This window comes from Paralichthys olivaceus, chromosome 8, assembly GCF_024713975.1.
Source record: "Paralichthys olivaceus isolate ysfri-2021 chromosome 8, ASM2471397v2, whole genome shotgun sequence".
Lineage (NCBI taxonomy): Eukaryota > Metazoa > Chordata > Actinopteri > Pleuronectiformes > Paralichthyidae > Paralichthys > Paralichthys olivaceus.
In genome coordinates, this window is record NC_091100.1 from 3,885,140 (window position 1) to 3,907,915 (window position 22,776).

Sequence of the window (22,776 nt, forward strand, 5' to 3'; positions counted from 1 at the left end):
GTTATTTGGTGCATTTTATTTTTTTGAATCGGTGCTGATGTCCCATTTTTAAAACCGTTCAGAAGATTTACTCCACCTCTGTCAGCTAGTTTGGATAAAATGTGAGAAACTGTCTTTATGACATTGTGCAACAATTTAAATGAAAAATCTAAAGTTTTACAAAAAGTATGCACAGACATTTTACAGCAACTGCAAATGACTTTGAGGATTAACGGGGTACAAGCTTTTTTGAAGTGATGCTGCACCAATACATCTTTGCCAGCTTCAAACAGTGAGAAGGAAAAATCAGTATTTGACTCACAACTCCGATTTGATGAGAACACTGATTCATTTGCTGAGGAAGCTTGGAATCCTCTTCGGTGTCCGCGAGAACATTTTATGCAACTTTTTATCAAGAGTCTTTTAAACATTTTCAGTTGTGCGCTGGTTCCATGAGCTGTCAGTGAAAGACAAGAACTACTGATTCAAGATCACTGGAATTCAGGCAACAACACCTGAGCTCTCTCTGGAAGAGGTGAGTGGTTCAGAAAGCAGAAAGAATAATGAGTCAACGCGACCATCATAAAAATGGTTGGTAAAATTAGAGAGAGAGAGAGAAAGAGTGAGAGAGCATAAAGAGTAGGAGAGAGAGCAGGATGATTTTTTTCAGAGCAGACTCACAAGCCTCACTCGTCTCAAACTACACAACACTGGATTTAACCTGGCATGAAGGGGAACCTTAGTTATAATGTGAGCGTCTGCCAGACCCGAGTCTCCCAGCTTTCGCTCTTCATCTAGATAGAGGGGGCAGTGGTGGACTGGTAACTGAGGGGCGGTCGACGAGGGAGCCTCAGAGACTCGAACGTTACGGGGGAGGGTGTCTTGGGCGAGGTTTGTGCTCCTGACTCGAGCATTGAGGCAAACAAGGGGCATTGAGCATGGCTGCTGAGAGTCTGTGCACTGCAGCGCTCCCAGCTGTGTGTCCCACGATGCCCCTCTGAGCTCCAGGCCACAGAGATACACAGCATCCACAGGAGATGAGGCTGGGTACTTGCCGTCACTCAGAACCTGCGGGGACAAGAGAATGATCAATTTTCATCCTGTAGTAAAAGTAGATTCACTGTTTTCATCCACTGGTTTCCAAAACTGTAAAGTCACTTTACTATGATGTCATGATTTACCTGAAAATGAAGTTCTATATCACTGATATATCTGAGATTTTCTCGAGCCACCTTCCTCATTAGTGCCACGAGAAATCCTCTTGCATTTCTGAAAGCAGCCAGTCGGTATGCACCGGGTGGATCTGAGGTGTTGTTGTGCCCGACATAAGCACTGAGCAGCTCTGCCCTCCTCTCCAAGCGAGACAAGTCGGGGAGGGAAGTGAAGGTCGGCCAGCCGCGATGAACGGGCTGTTGCAGCTGTGACAGGAGCGAGGACACCGTATCAATGAGCTCACCCCACTCCGCCTGGAGGAAGTCACTCAGGGAACTGTGAGAAACAGCTTCTCCATTTTTAACTCCGCTGTCACTCCTGTTAGTGAGGTAACTCTTCAGAGCCAGCAGTCTGTCTCTGGCGTGGCTGTAGGCTGGCACCGTGAAGGTGCGACGTGAAGTCCTCGCTGTTCCCAGAGGATTCTGGGAGGCCTGCAGCAGAATGTTCAAATTGTGGCTGTTGATCTGGAGTATCTCGGCAGCCACATCCTCATTAAAGCCCAGCACGACGGGGTCATTGATCTTCGCTGAATCCCGAAGATGATGCTCCAATATCTGCAGTAGTCCTGGCAGATCTGAGGACAAAAAAAACAACAGTCGATACTAGAGATTTCCTGCCTCCTGCTTTCTCTACCCAGGTGCAAACCCCCCCCCCCCCCCCCGAATGCTCCGGAGATTATTTTGTTGCTGTGAACATGTCTGACCTCATTCCCTCCAGTTCACGCTCTCATCAATTAGCTTATGTGATGCAAACTATTCAAAATACGGGACATTAGGAAAGTTGTGTGGTTACCGAACTGGCCAGGGTTGCTGATGATGTCTGAGAGGATGTGTTGCCCACTGCCCCAGAGGGGAGACACTTTGCTGAGGCAGGCCTTGCCAATGTTTTCCACCACCTCCAAATCTGCAGAGTCGAACACATGGCCGCCGTGCACCAGGTTGCCTAAGAATGAAAAGTACAACACGATTAAGAAAAAACAGAAAGTAAAGTAGAGGGACAGGTTTAGATGTGATTGCTGCCTCACCTGCTATATACTGCAACGCTTTAGTCTTGTCTGGACAGAGACTGCTGATGCAGTTGTGAGCATTCACCAGAGCCAGGAGGTCGCCCTGATCCCTGGAAACAATCCACAAGTGTAAACTCTTTATCCATGATTATACATCCAGCATTTAAACAACTCATACATTAATCCATATCATGTGTACACACTATATTATCTGCAGTAGACATTATTCAGGCCCATTTCCTCACCAGTTGTATATTCTCCCCTGGCCTAAGTATTTACAGGTCTGTCTCTGCAGTAAGATGGAGTGGAAGATGGCACAGCGGAGGAGGAACTCCTTGTTGTCTGCCGTTAAACCCGACAGTGATTGACTCTGTGTGATGGAAACAACCTGCTGCAGGGAGCAGCTCAGCTCCTCCTTCAGATCCCAGGGAGAGTCGCAGACCAGAGGCAGGCAACACATTCGCACTGTCGCTGTTTAATGAAAAAAAAAAACCAACCATTATTTATTGCGTCTGGGATTAAAAGGAAAACTTAACTTATTCAAAGCGGCAATGGAAATAAAATGGATTACCTGGTATGTGGCGTGATGAACACTCTTGAGTTATAAACCACAACCGGAAGCACGGGTGAGTGGGGCATCGCTCTCCTGTGAAACAGTAATCACGGACGCAGACGAATGAGTTTACACACCGGACATTAAATCATGTGTTAATGATCATGACTGATGCAAATACAATGTGAAGGGACTCTTGATGGATGACCTACCTTTGAAAGACGAGATCAACTGACTGAGGCGAACCGTTACTTTATCATCCCATCGCTCCAACAGATGACAGTCGATCAGAACCAACCAGTGGCCGTCATCGACTGCTTTCTCCAGCGCTGAGAGGATGATCTCTCCGTCACACAGAGCCCCTAAAGAAATGACTTTTACCTGAAAATAAAACATATTAATTTAGTCAAACAAGAATGTGTAGACTGGTATCAAGTTAAAACTAAATAGAACGGTGTGTTACCTCTTGTTTAGCCCCTGTTTCTCTGACACAGTCTGCCAATGTGTTTATTAATCGAAGAGGCCGGATACTTGTCCTGTTTTCTCCTCCTGGACTTGGCAAGGTAAGAATGATGGGTCCTTCATGTTTGAGAAGGTATCGTGAGAGAGACCCTGGGTTCCCGGTGTGAGGGGTCTCAGACGTCACAGTCCGAACGGGCAGGCAGAGCTGGGAGGCAGATATCATGTCAGCTAGTCCCTCGAGGCGGTTTGGGTTCAAGGTTTTCCAGAGGAGAGCCCGCTGAACCAGGGACAGGTGGGAGTGTGAGTGACAGGGAACGGCGCTCGCCACAACAGAGTTTGGGAAGCGCAGGTATTCCTGCCACTGTGTGGGGTAAGTGGAAAGTGAGGAAAGCAGCCCTCTGAAGGCTGGGATACTCTCCAGGCAGAGGAGCTCCGGGTGTGTATGAGGGGGTATCCAGCCGGGCAGAGAGGAGGTGGACTGTGACGCAGTCTGAGACGGGGGACAGGGTTGATGTTCAATGTCTTGAAGGCCCCTGAGGAAGGCCCCCCTCTCACCCTCAGAGCACAGCTGATGGTGTTGCAGCAGAGCTACAGACACCAGCAGCTTCAGAACAGGGAAGTGACTCTTGAAAAGAAGAGGCCTGTACTGGAGCAGCAGCTGGGAAACCATCTTGTTCCTAATCTCTGGCTCTATGCCCCTTGGCACTTTTCCAATGGCAAACGACACTAATGGCCTGTCCTTCTCGAGGAAGACGTCTTGTATAACTGCGATGAAGCGGCGTAGGGAGAAGAAGTAGCCAGGGGAAAGACGGGACACCTCCTGCAGGGACTGGTAGAGGGCGGCGGCCAGCCTCAGCAGCTGTCGGGGGGTGGCAACCAGAGCCTCGTGGTGCTCCAGCTCCTCGCTCAGCTGCTGGATCTCGGTCTGCAGTTTCTTCATCGCCTCTTGAATGACAGCCGCGTTCACGTGAAAATCAGAGTCCGGCGGCGTCAAGTTGTTCGACTGCAGGACGCAGTTCATCAGAGCATCCTAAGACAAGAATGAGTACAAGTCAACAGATGTACAGCAGCTACGAACAACAGCAGATCGCAGCATCATATATCAAATCACATTTTGCATAAAAGCCCCACAACTTGGCAGCTCAATTAAAATAATGCATAAATCAGTCTCAGGGAGGAGGTGATAAGAAACATGGAGATGAAAAGTCAGACTAAAGCTCCTGATCTATTTGGTGTGATGGTAAACACAGTGGTGGAGTCACCTCTTCTCTGACTAGTTTCTCCTGCAGCAGCTGCTTGTCATTCTGGAGCCGTCGGTGTTGAATCAGCAGCTCTTTACACTCGGATTGCAGCAGCTGCGTCAGCATCAGCTCCTCGATCTCTTCTGAGCTCAGGGAGAGGTCGACGACGTGGACTTGGGCCAAGATGGATGGATGGATCCCTGAGGAACAAGAGCAAGAATAAATACTCACTACTTATGGGTTAAGAGAGCTCACATCCTAAATGTACAGAGTCGAGTTCATTACTGTTTAAGGTTTTTTTAAAGCCAGTGGTTAAAAAGAGCTGAATCCTGTTTTAACACGATGTCATTACGATCTGTTCATCTGTGAATCGATGACAAAACCAAAGCGAGCTAGAAACACACAGTCTCCAAATGATGATGAATCTCCATCAGAATAAAACTACACAATAGGGCTGGTCAATTAACCGAATATCTATCAAAACCAACATTTAAAACCTCTTTAATGTTGCTTCTATCGGTTAATTCAGTTAATACTTAATCTAAATAGAAGTTTCAAATAATAGAGATATTGGTTTGAAGTCATATCGACCCGAAAAATTTAATGCATCCAGGATAAAAAAATCAACAACTGCAAAAACTCTATAAAGCCAAAATGTACATTCATTCCCCTGAGATCTATCCTTCACTCCTTTTGCATTAAAAACACCCAGTTAGACAACTTTCACAGAGACAACCTCTGTTTATATTGACTCGACAAACCGCTCTTACCGCTGCTGAGCAGTCGGACGGGCAGACGAGTGCTGAGACAAAGGCGAAATTCACGGTGGGTCGGTTGAACACGCTGCTTCATCCCTGGAGGGCAACATCCAGCAGGGGGTGCCAATCGGGCCAGGAACTGGGAACTGGGGTTTGCGTGTTCCACGTGAGATACCAGAACTCTCCAACCTACAAAACAAAATGGTTGGATTGACTTAAGAGTGAAAACACTGAATATATTTGATTACTTTCTTTAGTGCAGAAACAGCTAATTCACCCTTCTCAGCAGCCTGGTCCAGTTTCTCCAGCAGCTCTGGGTCATCGGCACAAATCACCATTCCACAATCGATATCGTCACCTGAAGAGCAGATACTTGTCATGTTTTGTTTTTTCTATACAATTTACAACTCATCCTATTCTATAGAGGAAACAGACGGACTTCTGGTGGCTGAAAACTAAAATTAGGATGACACAGGATGCATCAAACCCCAGCACAGATGTTGTCTCAGGACCTACCTGTGAGGCACCAGCTCTTGGAGCTTCTCTCTTGATGTTGCTGGATGTCTGCCAGTAGAGGCCAGCGCTGACCCAGGGAAATTCTGTAGCCCCACAGCAGCAACTGGACCACAAGTCTGGAAGATAGCGAGTTCTGGAGCCGCAAGTCGCTCAGACCTAAGGCCCGACCCAGAGGAAGCTGCGGCCTCTCAAAAACATGGATGGGAAAACCGAGATGTGGAGTAAGAGATGCAGGGTCTGACTGTGTAAACAGGGATGTTCTGGGGTCCTCTGGGTTTATGTTGATGCTTCCTGTCTGACATAGCTTTCTCCACTTGGTTAGTAGCTCTGTGCGTACATCAGGAGGAAAGGGGCCTGAATAAGCCATGATTGCAGCCAGGATGAGGGCATCTCCTGGTAGGTTTTGATTTTGTAACTCTGCCTCCTGAAGGGAAAATAGAAAGACATTTTTTTTAAAATATAATATAATATCCAAAAAATAAACAATGTTTAAGTGACATGTACAGAGTATTTGGAAATTGTGTTACCTCAGCAGCAGCTCTCCAGTCTCTGACATGTTCCTCCAACTGCTCAGCAGTTACGGTAAATTCTCTTTCTATTCTCTCAGCTTCATGCAGCTTCGTCAGTAGCTCTTCTAGGTCCTTTTGTGTAGACTGAAGCTGAAGCATCAAATCCTCCAGACCAACGCATGCGTCCTCTTTGTGCTGCTTGGCCTGGTGCAGTTGACCTCGCACCTCTCTGTCCAGCGCCTCCAACTGCCGCTTGATCAACAGTTGGTATCGCATACAGAAGTATTCATATACAGCCTGGACCCATCGACACAGGGACTCACAGGCCTGGCTCACCTCTCGCACAGCCTCTGGCACAAACTCAGGACTGTTGACTATCTGGCGGAGCTGCCGCAGTTGTTCATGCGTCAGGATGAACTGGTCAAAGAATTCCAGCTCCTGGTAAAAGGAGAAACAGTATATTAACACCAAAGCAGCCACTTAACACTCAACAAGAATTCAACACAACAATACCGAAGCGTATATACTACACACACTGGAACAAGTACCTTGTACATGTGTGTGTCTTGTTATTTTACAGTATTGTATTTAATTTGCTGACAGTCGCTAATTATGAAGTATCCCAAAAAAAAATCTGTTCCAAAATCTAGAAAAATTACATTTTTCCACTTACATGAAAAAAGTTTGGTCGTCTAAGAAGCTGTTTAGCACTATCCCAGCCTAGCGGATGGTTGAACAGCAAACAAATAGCATCCATGACTATCACCACTCCATCAGGGGGCTCTCTGTAGTGACGCACCTCCTCCAGGTCAGAAAAATCCAGGCATTCAAGAATTTTGAGGCATGACAGGAACACAGGTTTCAACTAGAAAGACAAAAGGATTCATCTTCAGTGACACTTCCTCTAAATGTTGTGAACTGCTCTAAAGGACAGCCATGAGGATGATGAAAATGCTTCTATGAATATGTTCTATATTTATAATGATAGGCTTTTTATATATATAATCTATTTACCTGCTTATGAGCTTCCTTAATCTGTTCTTCCACGTCTTGCTGCTTGTTCTCCACTTCCGTACATTTCATCTGAGCTTCCTCTAGACGGGTTTTCTGGTTATCGACAGCTCTGATGAGAAAGTTCTCATGCTGCAGGAAAAAGAGGAGGAGAACAAAGCTTTAATGTAGAGATTTTTCATTAAAATATTATTTAAATTACAATATTAACTGATGTTTGCATGTAGCTTGGTTAGATTGGTCAGCTGAGTTTGTCGGTGTGAAATGAATTGACAATGGCCCCTGCAGTGAAGTATGTTGTTCAGAATACATAAGTCTCTGAAGTGCACTGAATATGTTGCTTGCAAGACTGTTCGAGTCCTTTTTGTCTCTGATGACAAATAACCTTGATGAAGAATCGAATACTGCTGCAATATTATACAGAATATTGATCCCACTCGAGCTGAATTGCTGTACAATACCTGCTGGATCTCAGCAACCTTGATCCTCAGTTTCTCTAAGTGTAGTTTGTTCCGCAGAGTTGTTCCGTTCAATACATCCACATGAGACAAAACAGGGGTGACTCTGAAAAAAAAAGAAGAAGTAATTATAGACCAAAAGTGCAAAGAAAAGATAACTTTGATAAGGTCAATGTTTCGCTTTTGTTGCAGCTGTGTCAGATCTTGTTCAGGAGGTAGTTTGCAGTGAGACGATCAAGGTCATGTTCATTAAAAAGTGGAAACACAAGAAGAAATTCTACTCAAATACCAGAAAAAGACAAATTACCTGTTGGCTCGTCGCTGCCGCTGTTTGCGCAGGTGGATGTAGAGGTAACCAAAGTGGGTGATGAACTCCATAAAGGTCAGAGGGTTAAAAGGCTGAGCTTTGAGAAGGACAGAGGCATACTGACATGCAGATCGATGGATTCCTGCCATAGCCACTGACAGGCTGGCCACTGAGCCATCTGTCTCCACTGAAATAAATTTAAAAAGAAAATTAAAGTCAGGATATAGTTCAGAAACATCTTTTTTTTTAAATGGTTAAAATGAATGAGAATAGACTAGTTTATGTGAAGTTACTGACTTTTGTGGGGACTGGTTTTGAGAAATTGAGCAGCAACTCCGACCAGAGTCTGTCTGGACCACGGCTGGTACACTTCGACGCAGCAGCTCAGACTCAGGGCCTTGGTCACTTGTCTCTGGAAAGTAAAAACAAAGTCCTCCGGTTAGGCCTGCACTTTTTAAGCAAGACTGAACACACAACAAAAACACGGAGCTCGCTGTGATGTGTCAGTTTGGGGAGAGGAGGTTTGGAAAATACATTTTGAAAATAAAATTAGTTTTTCTTATTTGTTTGTTTTTATGAATGTGATCTGAAAATTACAGTTTGTATCTCATCATAAAATACAGACACGAAGCTCGAGTGACAGAATAATTCAAAGAAAATACTCACATTCCTAACGTGGGTTCCATCGCTGGTGGAGGACATCAGAAGGAACACATGGATATTTTTGTGGACTTGGCTCAAGTACCTCAAATAAAAAATAAATAATGAACATGATTTACAAAGTAAATTCATTATATTTTCCAAATTTTTACTGTAAGTGACTAAACTATTTTCTGATAAGCACATTCTGGTGAATGATTTTGGATTAACATAAATATACCAACGATACTAGTACTACCACATCACAATACATGAGCATTACAAACATTTATGGATGTCAGTAAATTACATAAGGACACAAAATACTGACTGAATGTACTTCTAGGTCTAATTCTTCAATAGGACAGTACGATGGGGTTGAGCTGCAACAACTATCAGTTCTCAGATGAGAATTGAAAGATCACTTGGGTATTTCCTCTTACTTATCAAACATCCAACTGTGCATGACAGTTTGTCTTGACTTTCTCACGTCCATCACACTGGAAACCAGGTTCTTCAGCTTCTCCTCTGTGTAGAGCCCATTGAAGGTTCTGCGCTTCATTGCCAGCAACAGTTCTTCTCTAACAGACTGGCCGACTTCCTCATGGACCAGTATGATAACATGGACTCCGTCCACTCTCGTTTGATTCCCAGCCACTTTTAGGATTTCGTGCAACTTGTTCTTATTGCCTGAATGTACCTCCATCAACCGGTAGCCTGTAAGATCAGCGGCCAAACGTACAGTAGTTTTACGTCCTGTTCCTCTGTCTGAGCCAATCAGCACTCCATTACCTCCAGGTGTGAGCAGTGCTCTGAGTATATGTAACAGTTGACCCACTCTCTGTCTGTGCACAACGTATTTGGATGTAATCTTGTTATTAGCAACGCCAGGTCCTTTGTCATCTCCATTTCTGTCGATGAGAGCAGGCAGCTGCTGCAGTAGTACATCAAGGTCTTGCTCCTTGTAACCAAAGACACATTTAGAACCGTGTTGTCGATCAGTTGAATCGAAGGTCTCAGAAAGCTCTGGACCATAAACAAGCCCAGCCACAGTGCCCTCCATATGGTGAAGAATCTGGAGCTGCTGAGGGTGAGTTGTCAGGTTTTGTCTATGGCTTGTGACAGTGGGTGGGACATGTGTACCATCAGAGAGGGGTTCACCATCCAATCTAATGCCAAACTGTGTTGTTGCAACCTTTGCTATAAGTGACACAAGAGTTTTGCCTTCCTCCTCAGAGCATCTATCATGAAAAGTCCTCATGCACTCATGCATCCAGAGATGTGCTACTTTTAGTACTGATTCCTCTGGCAGGTCTGGAGGAAACCCAGGTCGTGCAACGACCTTTTTCTGAATTGTCCGTGTGTTTTGGAAGTTTGGCTGCCACAAGTACATTCCCTGAAACACCCTCTGCAGGTCATGATGGGAGAACATGAAATAGGGCCTCTGTTCACTCGGCTGGAATTGGTCACATATAGCATGATATAGAGTTTGAGTTGCAGTGATGATACCACATGCCATATCCTCACAACTCTGTTGAAGTGGCATTCCTTTGAGCCAAGCTTGTAGCCTTGGAGAATGGACGGACAATATGATGTCTGGAGATGGGCTCGGGAGTACAAAGATGGAGAACAGGCGTGAGAGCCGGGAGGATATCACATTACTGTGGTAATTGCCCAATCCAGAGGCACAACAGGTAGCCATGTAACTGATGAGTCCTGAACACAATGACTTGAAGTGGTAGGTATCAAATGTTACAATCTCTCCCTTTGAAATACTCTGTCGTAGTGATTCTAGAGCAGTCGATGTCTTCCCAAAGACATCTGTCAACAAGAAGAACACAAATATTACTGTTATAAAAACTCAATCACATTTAAATTTAATCATTTTAGCTCTTCTGAGGTGAATGTTCGTACTCACCACAAGGGGCTTCGTGCAAATCGTCCACAAACAGAAGCAGTCTTGGCTCTTTGGTCGCAGAACCCACAGCACCTTTGTGCTTCAGACAGCTGATGTTACTCAGTATAGTGCGCAGGTCTCTGGAGCTCAGGAGTGGACTGGCTGTTAGGCTGATGTTTGGCTTATCAAAACATAGCAAAGATTGAGACAGACTGGTTTTTCCAGAGCCGGGATCCCCTGCGAGCAGCACTGGCTGATTTGCCTCCAACATGAGCTTCAGTAGATAGGTGTAGCTCCCAAACTATGTACAAACAATTAAGAACAGTTGCAAGTTATCAAATGTAGTGATCAGCATATTTATCAAATTTCACTAGATGAAATGTTCAAGACAAACCTTGGGAGTGATGGAATTTGTCAACAGTGTTTTCTTGGTGGACATCTTACTCTCAGGGTTAAAAAAGTGTTCAAACACACTCTCATCGTCAGGAACAATAATTTTGTACCGGCAAGAAAACAGCACTTGGCGAACTTGCAAGTCAAACTGTGGCCAGTGCCTGAAATCAAAACAAACATACATGAATGTCAATGGTTACTGATATTCATCGAGGAGACTATCTGTTTGAAAAAAATTAATATATTGCTATTTTGATAGGAAAGATTATACAACAACAATAAGTAAAATCCTACCGAGGACGCAGATGTCCGCCAAATCCCCAAATATAAGCCAACAGAAAAAGGTTTCTGGTGAACTGCTTCTGTTTGCTTTGGGCATCGATGTCTGATGTACCGGCTCCATGTAAATCTGGAGAGACAAGGGTTAGTTTTTAAAATGATAAAAACCACCATTACTATCACAAGGTCATAAGTCGATGAACAATAGTTATACCTGCTTTGTCTCCAAGTGGTGTTGCCTCGGCTTTTTCTACTTGCTTCCCAAAATGTTGTAGGAGGGCGGATAAGATCCGAACAAATGAGGTGATTTCTTGCAGTCCATAGGTGGAGCTTTTGGAAGATTGACCTTCACTTTGGACTGCAGAGGTTAAAGCCATCTGCCTAAGTGAACTAAGAGTGCTGGAGAAAAGATCTTCAGCTAGACGATTCCACATTTTCAAGGTTCCCTGGTCTAGTTTGTATTCAGAGTGGAGAACATCCATTTCATTCTTCCACACAGCCTTCCACAGATCACTTCCTGTGAAATGAATGAGGCTACAGCGGGTCACTGCAGAGGGGCTTGCATCACTTAGGTCTGTGATCTCCATAAGTAGCTTTACAGATGATCGGAATGGCACAAGTTTTTCCCCTGATGAGAGGAAGAGATAAGGGTCCTTGGGGTTGCACAGAGTGGTTAAGTAATCGAACCAGCCGGGCTGTCCAACAGGCTCGCCATCCATTACCATCCATTTCACTATTGGAGTCTGACCACTATTCCTCTTATTGTTGCACAATTTAGAACTTGTGTGTTCCCATCGTCCTGAATCTCTCACCACTTTTGGAATAGCTCCATCTTGCCAGCTTCTCTTTTCACAGAAGCAGCCAAACAGCTCATCATGGGACATGGCATTAGGAAATAAAACCACAGTATCAACTGACTGCCAGATCTGTGGATCTGCCTGTGGGGGGTCTCCTCTAATCACATTGTCATTTTCAAACACATTTTCCTTTGCCTTGGCAGCCAGACTACTGAGCGCTCCAGCCAGAGCACAGTGACAGGTTGTTTTTCCACTGCCTGAGGGGCCTATGAGCAGTACTGCCTGAGACAATTCCATTTTTTGGTAGAGTGTTAGAGCGCTGCAAATGGTTTCTGTGTCAGGATGCAACTGCTTCCTTTGTAATTCTTCTCTGATTGCTTCTTTAAGTTGGTTGTTTTCTTCTTCTTCAAAATATTGCTGGAAAAGAGGAAACTCCCATGCTGTGGGGAATTCATCCTTGAAAATGGTGTAGAACTGCAAGGCTTTCTTGTGGCCATAAACAGCCGGTAATAAGACAGAAATAATCCCTTTGACAAGGGCTCTTTCTTCCATTAAGCCCTGTATAATACACAAATGAGATCTGGGCAAATTTTGTTTTTCAAATTCTTCGCTTTCCACCTCAGGATCTCTGGCAGACACATTTTGAGAAGAGACAAGGTCAGTTTTTTCTGCAGCCTCTCTTTTAGCCTCATCTGAAATCTTCTGTTGCATCACACTTTGTTTTAAATGCATTTCAGAGGCAGAGATGATCCTTTGCAAGACAACAACAAAGCAGTTCTGTTCATCTGTGATGGAATCAAGCAGAATGCGAGAATCCTTAGCCAGATTGATGAGAGACACCAGACGTTGACTCAAAGACATGGCCTCTGAGAAACCACTGGAAGTCAGCGTCACTTCTGCAATGATCCTGTAACTTGGACGGGTCAATGCGACTGGTCTCATTGCAAATCGCAGTCTCTCTGGAAGCTCGAATGTGTACCCCCTTGAAGAGATGAGAACACATCCATAGTTGAGGTTCGCAGAAATGCCTTTCCCTGCGAGTATCATTCGACACTCTGGATCAGTACTTGTACATCCTATGACCTCATCAGCAGTCTTGTCCTTTAGATTCCCATTTCCTGTGAACCCACTGAAAGACTGGTGGATGTCTAATAGATGCTGTCCCAGTGACGATAGGACCCCTTGTGTTAGTAAGTCCACAGAGTCAAACAGAAGCCATGCTCCAGTCTGGAGGGCACCAAACAGCATCTGCTGGACAACATCAAATCTCATGCTTGGATAACACTGTACAGTGACAACCTGTCGCCCCAGTGCTTTTCCTAACTGGACCATGGTATTTTTCTTTCCAGACATGCAAGGTCCAGTCATGAACCCACAACTGTAGCTGGTCAGAGAAAGGAGAATCCCCAGCATTGCCCGATCTGTAGAAGGAGTATGCACCATCACCAAGTCTTCTGGACCAAAATACTCATAGCCATATTGGAGGTGATGGCCCAAAACATCAATGTAACACGCTGGATCATCAATGCATTTCAAACTCTGATCTTCTGACTTTATATGATACTTCATCATGGTAAGCCACTCGAAAGATGACCCCGGTTCACACTGCACCTCCATGAGTTGATTCAGCTGCTGTGCATGATTCATTGTAAGTTGCACTAAAGCGCTCAGACACACCATCGTGTATCTAGAAACCAGAGGTTCACTTTCTGCCCCTGTGCCTCTGTCTCTTATAAAACGGCTAAGGTTTTTCAGTTTTTCAGAGTTGAAGGCCTTTATGTTGTTCAGCTTCTCTGGGCTTGATTCTTGGAGAGCTCGGAGAACAACATTGGACCATACTGCTTCCTCAGCCACCAGCAAACACTGGAGAGGGTATTCAGTAAGCAGATCCAGCACGGATTGAATATTTTTTCTGCCATTCGCAATCTGAAGCAAGACGTCCTTCTTGTTCTGTGCCAAATCTTGACTGGATCGTTGAAGCTGGTTTTGAGCAACATAACATTGTTTTACAAGCTGCATCATGGTCAATTCTAATTGTTTCTCAAACTGACTAAACCAATCCAAGGCATGAGGATTTGACTCTAAAGGAGACAGAAAGGTTATGTGCTCCTGGAGGCTGGCGAAAACCCCCAGCACCTTCATCTGTCTGCGGCTTCCAGATGTAACCCCATCAGTCTGGCCATCTCTCGTATAACGTGGAATTTCCCTATCCACTTCAAGTGTGTGGATCGCTTTAAAGCATTTGCGTACAAAGGGTTGCAGCGTGAAAGGCACTGGGTGAGAGGAGAGTAGTTGTATTACTTCCCTGTTGCTCAAGAACCAGAGTCTTGCAAACTGTTCACGGAAGGAATCCAGGAGATCCACCATCTGGTTGGAAATCGATTCCATTGTAGACAGACCATCGATGAGTATCTGGCGAAGACTATTACCATGAAACTTCCCATTTGTTCTTGTGGAATGTACGAAGTTCATCACATAAGGGTTGGCTGATATACTCCGCATCATTTCCTTGAATGTCTCATCAACCTGTTTGAACTTCTCCAGCTATGAAGAAACACAAACATCCCATGAATTGATATGACATGTAAACGCTGAATGTGTCAGCATTGCAAATGTTTGACTTGTGATGACACATACCAGATCCACTCTTTGAACACTGAGGAATGTTTCATTCAACATCAGGAAGGTCCATGTCTGCTGGTATCTTTCAAATAAACCGAGCAGGTTCTCTATTAATATTGAGAGAAAAAGCAAAGGAATCCATTCAATTCTTACAGTTCAAACTATTTTGCAAAAAGCAGAAAATAATTGTAAGTCATATTTCTTACCGAGATCTTGCAGTGATTGTTTCCACTCTTCAATCTGCTGCCTGAAGTCAAAACTGTATGGAGACTTCAACATGATAGACAGAGCCATCAAATCATTCTCTATCTCAGCAAAGTGCTTCTCAAGACCTGAATGGGAAGAAAACACAAGTTGTGAGCAGAATTTTTTTCACAAATTTCCCCCAAACAACAGAGCAAAACACAACAAGATTGCTCTGGCCCACACCCAACACCTTATTTCAGTGTGTATACCACATGGAATAATGGCACTTGAGCCAGATCTGGGCCACAACCAAAGCCAGAGCGATGCTGCATGTCAGCCAATAATAAACTAAATAAACCAGAACTAGCCAAAATCTTTCAAAACAAGACGGCAAGCAGTGCCACATTTATACCAGAAGTGGTTCACAACATCATAGTATAATCTAAGCATGCTAAGAAAGACTACATCTCTCACTCGATATTGAGCCTCACCAATACGGATGAATCTTGCATTATCACAGGAGTGTCGACTGGCAATTTGGAGCTTTGAAATAATTCCCACAGTGGGTTTCTTTTCCTCCGTTAATCCATGTTGTTGCTCACAATGCTGCCAAACAGAGTGAGTGAATGTGTCCAGCTGAAAGAGTTTGGCTTTCCATCCCTGCTGAAGCTTTTGGAAGGTTTCCTCCATGTTGTTTTCTGCTTGTGCTTCACTGCATATCTGATAAAGTATAAGGTACCAGTAATAATATAATCATTCAACTTTTCTTTCTATTGCACAAAATATTGTCAGTATGTAACATTTCTCATACTCGTACCTTGCTAATTAGGTTCTGGTGAACTTCAAGCTTTTCAGACATCAGGTCAGCGACAGTGACCTTCTTCTCTGGGACATAGAGTCGGCCCATGCCTGCCAGAAGGAGTTTGTTTTCATCATTTCAGATAGTTCACAAATTATTCTTATGTTACAATATGAAAGCACTGTCTGACCTTCAAAAATAGCTCTCCAGTGTTTATGTCTGAAAATGGGGCTCTGTAGTTTGGCAAAAACTGAAAGCTGACGACTTAAACTGTCCAGATTTCCTAAGGTCCCCTGCAGCACTGCATCATGGGTAGGTATGATGCTTGTTAGAGACAGAGCCTGCTCCTTCCACCCGGCAATTCTCTCCTGGGCTTGTAACACCACAACCTGATGGAAAATTGTTGTGTAGGGTTGAGTCACATGGTCAACAAAACAGTGTTTTAACTCGCGCAACACATGTGTAAATTCAAGTTAAGGTCAATTTCAAACTGTATGAATCTGTCATCACCATGAATGTATATACATAATATCATATATTATATCATCTTGTCAATAAGCAGAAAGAGTTTTGACAGTTACCTCACTGAGATTCAGCTGTTTCCATTCTTCTGTCCATGTTGTGTATGCAGCTACCAGCTCCCACAAGTCTTTACAGGCTGTGATTTTCTGAATATCCGAGGTCAAACAGGTAAAATCTGTTGTATGTTCTGATGGGAGGAAACAGAACGTTATAATCTGATATAATTATCCTTCCCAGTTTTTCCCCGTGGTTGTTGAAGCAACTAAAATTATCTATATCCATAATTCATACCTCGTAAGTTTTGACTGTTCCTGTTAAGTTGCTCCAGTTTTGCATTTAGATTGTGCACATGAGTGCACATATTGTTCAGTCTGGAAACCATCTCTTTGACATTCTGGGTTGGGTCAAGGAAGGGTCCGCTTGAAGCTTGAGAGACCGTATTTCTGAGGTCAGAGACCAAAAATTGGACCATTGTGTCTGATGCATTCACCACTGTAGGAACAAACTGGCGTACAGTTTTGTCTGCCTCCTTCAAGAGGGGTGTAAGGCCGTCCCACAGGCCCAGCATCTAAATATAGAGCACAAACAGAAGCTCAGTGTTTAAAAAAGTAATCGCTCAGATGTGGGTATCAATGAAATCATTTTACGCCTACAGACCTTTTCTTCCAAAGTCAGCTCCTGCTCAGTCATCGCTCTGTAGTTCCTGCCAATGGTGTCCTGGAGGGAGTGAATGTACTCAAGCTGTTTCTGTGTGTCTGACATCGTTCTCCAAGACTCCGTCACCTGCAGACAGGGGGACATATTCATCACTTATTCATTTTACCATGTTATCATGCAATTAATCTCTTATGTTGTTTGGATGAAAACAATTTTACTTCAGCGTCATTGATTATAGGTTTTGATTTGATTTTAAGCTTTGCAGGTGTACACCACTAAGACTTAGAGAGGCATAAGACAATATTCTTGTGCCTACTGGCTGGATGTGTACCTTCCCTGGTGTGCCCACAAATAAAAGCACTAAAGACCTTAATGGAATATGCATCACCTGATTATTCTGAGATAATATAAATTCAAAACACATTTCCTCTGATAAGGCAGAGCCCTTGGGATGAATAATTCAATTAAAGTGAAAGTGTGACTAAGACAGGAGTCTCAAGAGGATTAGAATTTCCCATCACCCTCCCATGTTAAGGTAACAGATACTACTTGGGGTATAATCTTTTGATGAGATCTTTTTCTAACCCTTTGGGATTTGCATCTTTTTTGCATTAGTTACCTATTTCTATGTTTGTTTTGACATTTTATTTCTCATGCAAGTATGTGAAGTTTAGTGAGTTTCTGTACCATGAGAGAATATTTGGAGAAGTCAGGTAAGTCTTTTGGTTTTGTCTTGACTCTGGCTGTGGTCTTCTCCAGGTCTGATACAAGGCTCTCTGACTGCAGCTTTATCTGCTCAACTAGGTGCTCGAACACCTCCTCCTCAATGCGCCTCAGCTGTCGCCCTGAATTTAAAACAAAGGTAACAAGCACGGAATTATTATTAAGACCTACGTTTTTTTTTTTTTACCCATGAAAAGACTACTGAGGTGATTTCCTGGTTTCATGCCTATTCCTCAAGACACATACTTGAATAGGAATCATTAAGACTTCGAGTCACACTGCAGAGGAGATATAATTACTTTCATCAGACCCATACATACATAGAGTTTCCTTTATGTGGGTGCAGTGGATTATGAACACTTGGTTGGAGGTAGAGATTGATGAGGGAAATGTGTTGATTTGTTGAGCCCAGTCGCGGATCTTCTTAATATGCTCCTCATACTGTAGAGCAGGCTGACCCCTCATGGATTCCAAAGAGGCTCGGCTACATTGACTAATGAACGAATGACTGTCTGCCAACAATTTGTTGCTCTCACACAGCTGCTGGATTTCTAAGAAAGCTTCCTATAAGTGAGAATTAATAAATACATGCATGAGCTGGTGTGCATATTTTTTCCACAATTACTGATGTCGTCAACGACTGTGTTTGAAAGTGAGACTCACCTTCATGATCTTGGTCATCTCTCTCTCAACGTCTTTTGAAAAGTCACTGACACTGATCTGCCACTGCAGCTGTGTCTTAGAGAGAGGATAGAAGCAGCCGCGCACCGTGTTGCCCTGCACCATCTGCATGGTTTGGTTTGACAGCGAGTGAGCTGGCAGGTCTCTGAGAAGTTGCCAGCAGCACAACTTTCTACGACATGTCATTTCATCAGTGTTCTCATTGTCTGCTGGGAATTAAAACACATGGATACATCAATTTCAATTGTTGATTGAATAAATTAGGGAGGTATTATGTATCTGCATCTGTAGAAACAGGAATGACAACATTTGGCCGGATTCATGAACATTATCATATTCAACAAACCTCATAGTATCTAATATCAAAAAAATAATTCTGTGAGAGACCAGGAACATCTTCAGTGAAAGTGACCGAACCTGTGACAGGATGATGTTCAGTGCAACAGAGGTCAGAAGTTAAAGGCTGATCAGTGACCGAGCTGTCGTCGATATCAAGGCTGTTGCTGATTTCCAAGAAGAATCCACTAGTGTCGCACATCTACCAGAGAAGAAAGTTGTAAAAACCACCCACACCTGTAGGTATAGCTTTAATTGCAAATGTGGAATTTTTTTAAGTTACCTGAATAACGGAGTTTCCAACAGTCAGAAGTGCTTCACTCACTGCTTCCTGAAAGAGATGTACCGGTGGCTCCACAGTCAGCTGACTGCTCGCACCGAAACACAGCTCGGTGCTGAAAAGACTACACAGCTGAGATTTCTTTCTCTAACAAACACAGAAAAAAAACATTAATGGCTTTATTTAGTGAAATATTCATTAAATTATTTTAGAATTTGCTTTAACTGATCCTTTCTGCAATATTTCATTGAGCAGTGGTGCTTCACAGAAAGTTTTTTTATGCATGTCTCTCCTGGTTATAGCTCAAGGGCAGGGTTTAACAGTGCTGAGATCTGAACATACTGTGGATTAAAGATGTGCCTTACAGACTAAAATGACAAGGCTAATACGTTTTTAATCAGCTTTAATTATTTTCTAGCAGAAAGCTTGTTCATGTAGAGGAACACCGCAACATAGAATGGATTGAATGAATGCTTGTGTCACCTTCAGAAAATTGCTGAGAAAAGAGACGACATCTTGACGGATGACTGTGACGAGACTCTGCACAATCATTCGATTGACGAGGGAACCAAAGTTCCCCAATCTCTGCAGGACAGTTTCAGAACGAGCAAACTCCTTATCCAGATCTTGCTGGTGAGCCAGGTGGAGGTAAATGGGTTTGTAGCATATATTTGGCTTTTTAGCATATTGCATGTGTGACTGCAGCTCCTGGTGTGACTTAAAGCAGTACTCTTTCACCTGGGGATAGAAAAGAATAACAAGAAGTCATTTCAGGGAAATAAAGTCTTTAATCTCAGATAATATAAAATATGTAAGTTCTTTCCAATACTCCAAAAGCTCTTAATTGTTAACGATATTATTTACACAGGTTGAAGTTGTTATATAAAGTACCGCATTAAGGATGGCAGAGCGACACTGTGATAGCGTCTGCAGAATGTGCAGACACTCTTGATTCCTGGTCATCAGAACGTTCTTGAATTCCATCACTGTGTAGGTGTGCGATTCCTCTTGGGGCAGCCAGTGTGTCTCGTTCAGATCCTCCATCAGTCTGTAAAAGATACAGAGTTAATGGATGATCTGAACATGCTAAAGTAAAAATTTGTCCTACTTTACATTTCAAATTTACAGAGGTCAGAATCAATGGCTACACAAATTCAGAGCCATTCATTAAAAGTCTGATAGTCTGTAAGTATTACTGACAGCAAGTCAAGGAATATTACATCCTGGTTGTTTTCAGACATGACCTCTGGATCTGGACATTTTCCAAAGTTTGCCCTAACATGTGAAGAACAAAGCAGGAATTTATCCGGGTCACAATAACAGTAAAATGTTGAAACATTCAGGTGAGGGGTGGAGCCTGGTTAGAGCAGCAACAGGCAGGATACGATGTTTAAATTCCACTGAGGAAAGCACAGTAAGCACATGGACACTAGTGTCGGCCCTTATCACCAAAAGCTCTTTGATTTTTACAAGGTGACATCTTCGTTTGTGTCTTCTACGTGTTTGGCTCCTCTTTTTAATCCTTAAAATATTTTTATTCTTCCAGTTTCACGTCCGTCGCGTGTCAGAAACATCATAATCACACTTGCTCATTTTACGAGAGGAGAAACTGACATTTGCAATCTCAAAAACTCCCCCTTCCAGAAAATTCCAGGAAATGTCCAGATGTGAGAGCATGTGGGAAAGCAGCAACACAGTGCGCTGGCTTTATTAATCCTGTAACCGTGACTCAGGTTTGCTTAAACTTACTTGGCGAACAGATGAAGAGAACTTCTGAACTGAGGTACAGCTACAAGCAGCATGTCCTGCAGGGCCTTGCACCTGCGCTGAAAAACTATCTTGCGCACATTTCTATTCCACCTGGCAAAAAAAAAAAAAAAGGGCACAGGCAAAATGAGATGAAAAACTGTCAGTAGCAAGACAGACATGAATTACAGCCTTTATGTACTTACCAGGTGAAAAATTTCAGCAGCCTGAAGTCTCTGAAAAATGGGATTCCCTGCAAATCTGTCCACAACACAGACTCTCTGTGCCACTCAGCCAGACTGACGAGTCCACCATAACCCCTCTCTGTCACATGTACCACAGAATTGGGGGAGAAGACGTAATACTCTGAGCCAGCTTCATCGGACTGGACCACTTGCAGATCATAAGGTCTAAATAAAAAGAGCATGCATCAATGTTTATTCCTCCTTTAATGCATTTCATAAATTTGTAAATGAAGAGATCTATAGAGGTATGAAATTACAGGATGGTAAATATTCAGTTGTACCTGTAAGAGTTTCCATTTGCTTCTTTTAGGTAATAAATCTTCAATTCTGCCTGGTGTCCTTTCTGGGCAAAGATTTGAATGACTTCTTTTCCAGTGAGTGGATATTTATTTGCTTTTACAGCCCTTTTATTCTTATCCTTACGTGCTGTAACTTTTGTTAATTCATCTTCCTCCGTGAGACTGAAACAATAAAAGCAGAGCAAACAAAAATGAAAGTCAGTGCAGACTCAAATAGCTTGGGGAGTAAATCCCGACACTAACGTTACTTTTCTAAGTGGAAAAATATCAGTGTGACAGGATTTTAAAAAAATAAGAAGGATAAAAAGGAAAGTATATGTATTTGCAGATACATATTCATATATCAAAATAAAGACCAAGACACAACAAAGCCTATTACACTCCACCACCAATTTAATTCAATTATGTCATCCTATTTCATCACGCTGTTTTTTAATAAATGCCTAAACAACAGGACTGTATATTTTATAAATCACCACAGTCTGCACTATTTCATGTACCTCAGTGAGAATAACTCAGCAGGACATCTTAGTTGTGAGATATCAGTCTGTGAGGCCATCCACTGAGGCACTTTCGATTTTGTGTCCTCCATGGCTCTCCTAGGTCCGACAATATGATGAGGAGGCTCCACCACTGATACAGATCTTTCAGAGGGGACATTTTGGAGAAGGGGTGTTCGGCTGAACAGGGGCCTACTCACAAAGGCTGCTGAGAGAGAAGGTGTCTTTGTGCACAGGGGAGGTAAAGTCACTTCAGGAGGGTGGGTCTTTTTCTTAACCTTAGGTCCTGAACGTGGAATGTCTTTACCACCGGTCTGAGAAGAAGAGGGTATTTGAAGTGATCTCCCCTCTGAAGTGGCCGACAACATGCTGCTAATCTTTTTCTCAAGGCCATCGGTGGTTTCATCTATCCCACGCTTTGTGTTGCCAAGTGACATTTAGTTCTGGAAAGAAACATAAATAAAGTAAAATATCTTGATTTCACTGCACTGACTTCAAGTTTAGCAGTCTTGTTTAGTTTGGATCACTTTACAGAACATGAAATTCAAATCATCAGCTTCATGACACAAGATCATAGATTGTTCTCTACTGGTGAATTCTCCTTTGATGTAGAACCTGGAAATCTTTTGTTCAAATCATGATCATATCCCAAGTTCAGCATCAAAGGTAAACCCAGTCCAACAGTAGATGGCGGTAATGTGCGTTGATGTTGGTAGCCGCCTGCTAATAAACCCAATGAAGAAATAAATAAGGAAATAGAAAATACTTTATTGTCTACCTCTGTCAAAATATTTACATAAAAGATACTTACATAACACACGACAACCAAATTTGATTGATTGATAAAAAGTTTGCATGAGAAGGAGTGACTGTCTTTATTGATTAAGATGTTTTATGGCAATAGGGAAAACTGATTTCCTTTAGATTTATTTTTCTCAAATTAAAAGGCAGATGCTAAGGTACATCGCTGAAGACATGTCCCGAACATCCGCTGGTGGTGGCTAACATTTGCTAACAACTGCTGGTAGCTGGCAAGTTACAGTAATTAGTGCAGAAGACCTTCAAAACGCACAGGGGATATTCTCCATCCTGTCCTATGTTCTAAAATGATGATCTAAGTATACATATATATATATGTATATATATATATATATAATTCAAGG

The 22,776-nt window shown here is 43.1% G+C and overlaps 2 protein-coding genes across 5 annotated transcripts in view; both read right to left on the reverse strand.

Annotated features, from left to right (window-relative positions):
* The window catches only part of LOC109639243 (extracellular serine/threonine protein kinase FAM20C-like), a 37,055-nt gene that overhangs the window by 1,616 nt on the left and 12,663 nt on the right, over nt 1–22,776 (reverse strand). The gene's annotated exons all lie outside the window — the stretch shown is intronic.
* The window catches only part of LOC109639249 (dynein heavy chain domain-containing protein 1), a 24,175-nt gene continuing 1,399 nt past the window's right edge, over nt 1–22,776 (reverse strand). The window contains exons 2-44 of one of the 2 annotated variants that reach the window (XM_069530917.1): nt 21,614–22,056; nt 21,096–21,275; nt 20,776–20,979; nt 20,573–20,683; nt 19,715–19,871; nt 19,307–19,561; nt 18,827–18,970; nt 18,625–18,745; nt 18,190–18,416; nt 17,847–18,090; nt 17,491–17,648; nt 16,804–16,929; nt 16,438–16,714; nt 16,206–16,333; nt 15,815–16,013; nt 15,643–15,734; nt 15,317–15,545; nt 14,846–14,971; nt 14,655–14,746; nt 11,435–14,561; nt 11,236–11,350; nt 10,943–11,102; nt 10,570–10,849; nt 9,095–10,472; nt 8,679–8,757; nt 8,310–8,424; nt 8,013–8,199; nt 7,709–7,811; nt 7,251–7,379; nt 6,910–7,101; nt 6,255–6,674; nt 5,728–6,151; nt 5,489–5,569; nt 5,224–5,400; nt 4,475–4,653; nt 3,214–4,242; nt 2,963–3,131; nt 2,769–2,843; nt 2,443–2,668; nt 2,216–2,307; nt 1,984–2,133; nt 1,161–1,765; nt 1–1,047 (exon numbers count right to left, since the gene is read on the reverse strand). In XM_069530917.1, coding sequence (XP_069387018.1) covers nt 646–1,047; nt 1,161–1,765; nt 1,984–2,133; nt 2,216–2,307; nt 2,443–2,668; nt 2,769–2,843; nt 2,963–3,131; nt 3,214–4,242; nt 4,475–4,653; nt 5,224–5,400; nt 5,489–5,569; nt 5,728–6,151; nt 6,255–6,674; nt 6,910–7,101; nt 7,251–7,379; nt 7,709–7,811; nt 8,013–8,199; nt 8,310–8,424; nt 8,679–8,757; nt 9,095–10,472; nt 10,570–10,849; nt 10,943–11,102; nt 11,236–11,350; nt 11,435–14,561; nt 14,655–14,746; nt 14,846–14,971; nt 15,317–15,545; nt 15,643–15,734; nt 15,815–16,013; nt 16,206–16,333; nt 16,438–16,714; nt 16,804–16,929; nt 17,491–17,648; nt 17,847–18,090; nt 18,190–18,416; nt 18,625–18,745; nt 18,827–18,970; nt 19,307–19,561; nt 19,715–19,871; nt 20,573–20,683; nt 20,776–20,979; nt 21,096–21,275; nt 21,614–22,050 — 13,401 coding nt within the window. In that variant the 5' untranslated portion in view covers nt 22,051–22,056 and the 3' untranslated portion in view covers nt 1–645. Of the gene's footprint in view, nt 1,048–1,160; nt 1,766–1,983; nt 2,134–2,215; nt 2,308–2,442; nt 2,669–2,768; nt 2,844–2,962; nt 3,132–3,213; nt 4,243–4,474; nt 4,654–5,223; nt 5,401–5,488; nt 5,570–5,727; nt 6,152–6,254; nt 6,675–6,909; nt 7,102–7,250; nt 7,380–7,708; nt 7,812–8,012; nt 8,200–8,309; nt 8,425–8,678; nt 8,758–9,094; nt 10,473–10,569; nt 10,850–10,942; nt 11,103–11,235; nt 11,351–11,434; nt 14,562–14,654; nt 14,747–14,845; nt 14,972–15,316; nt 15,546–15,642; nt 15,735–15,814; nt 16,014–16,205; nt 16,334–16,437; nt 16,715–16,803; nt 16,930–17,490; nt 17,649–17,846; nt 18,091–18,189; nt 18,417–18,624; nt 18,746–18,826; nt 18,971–19,306; nt 19,562–19,714; nt 19,872–20,572; nt 20,684–20,775; nt 20,980–21,095; nt 21,276–21,613; nt 22,213–22,776 lie in introns of those variants that run through there. The other variant, XM_069530918.1, reaches the window with a different exon arrangement.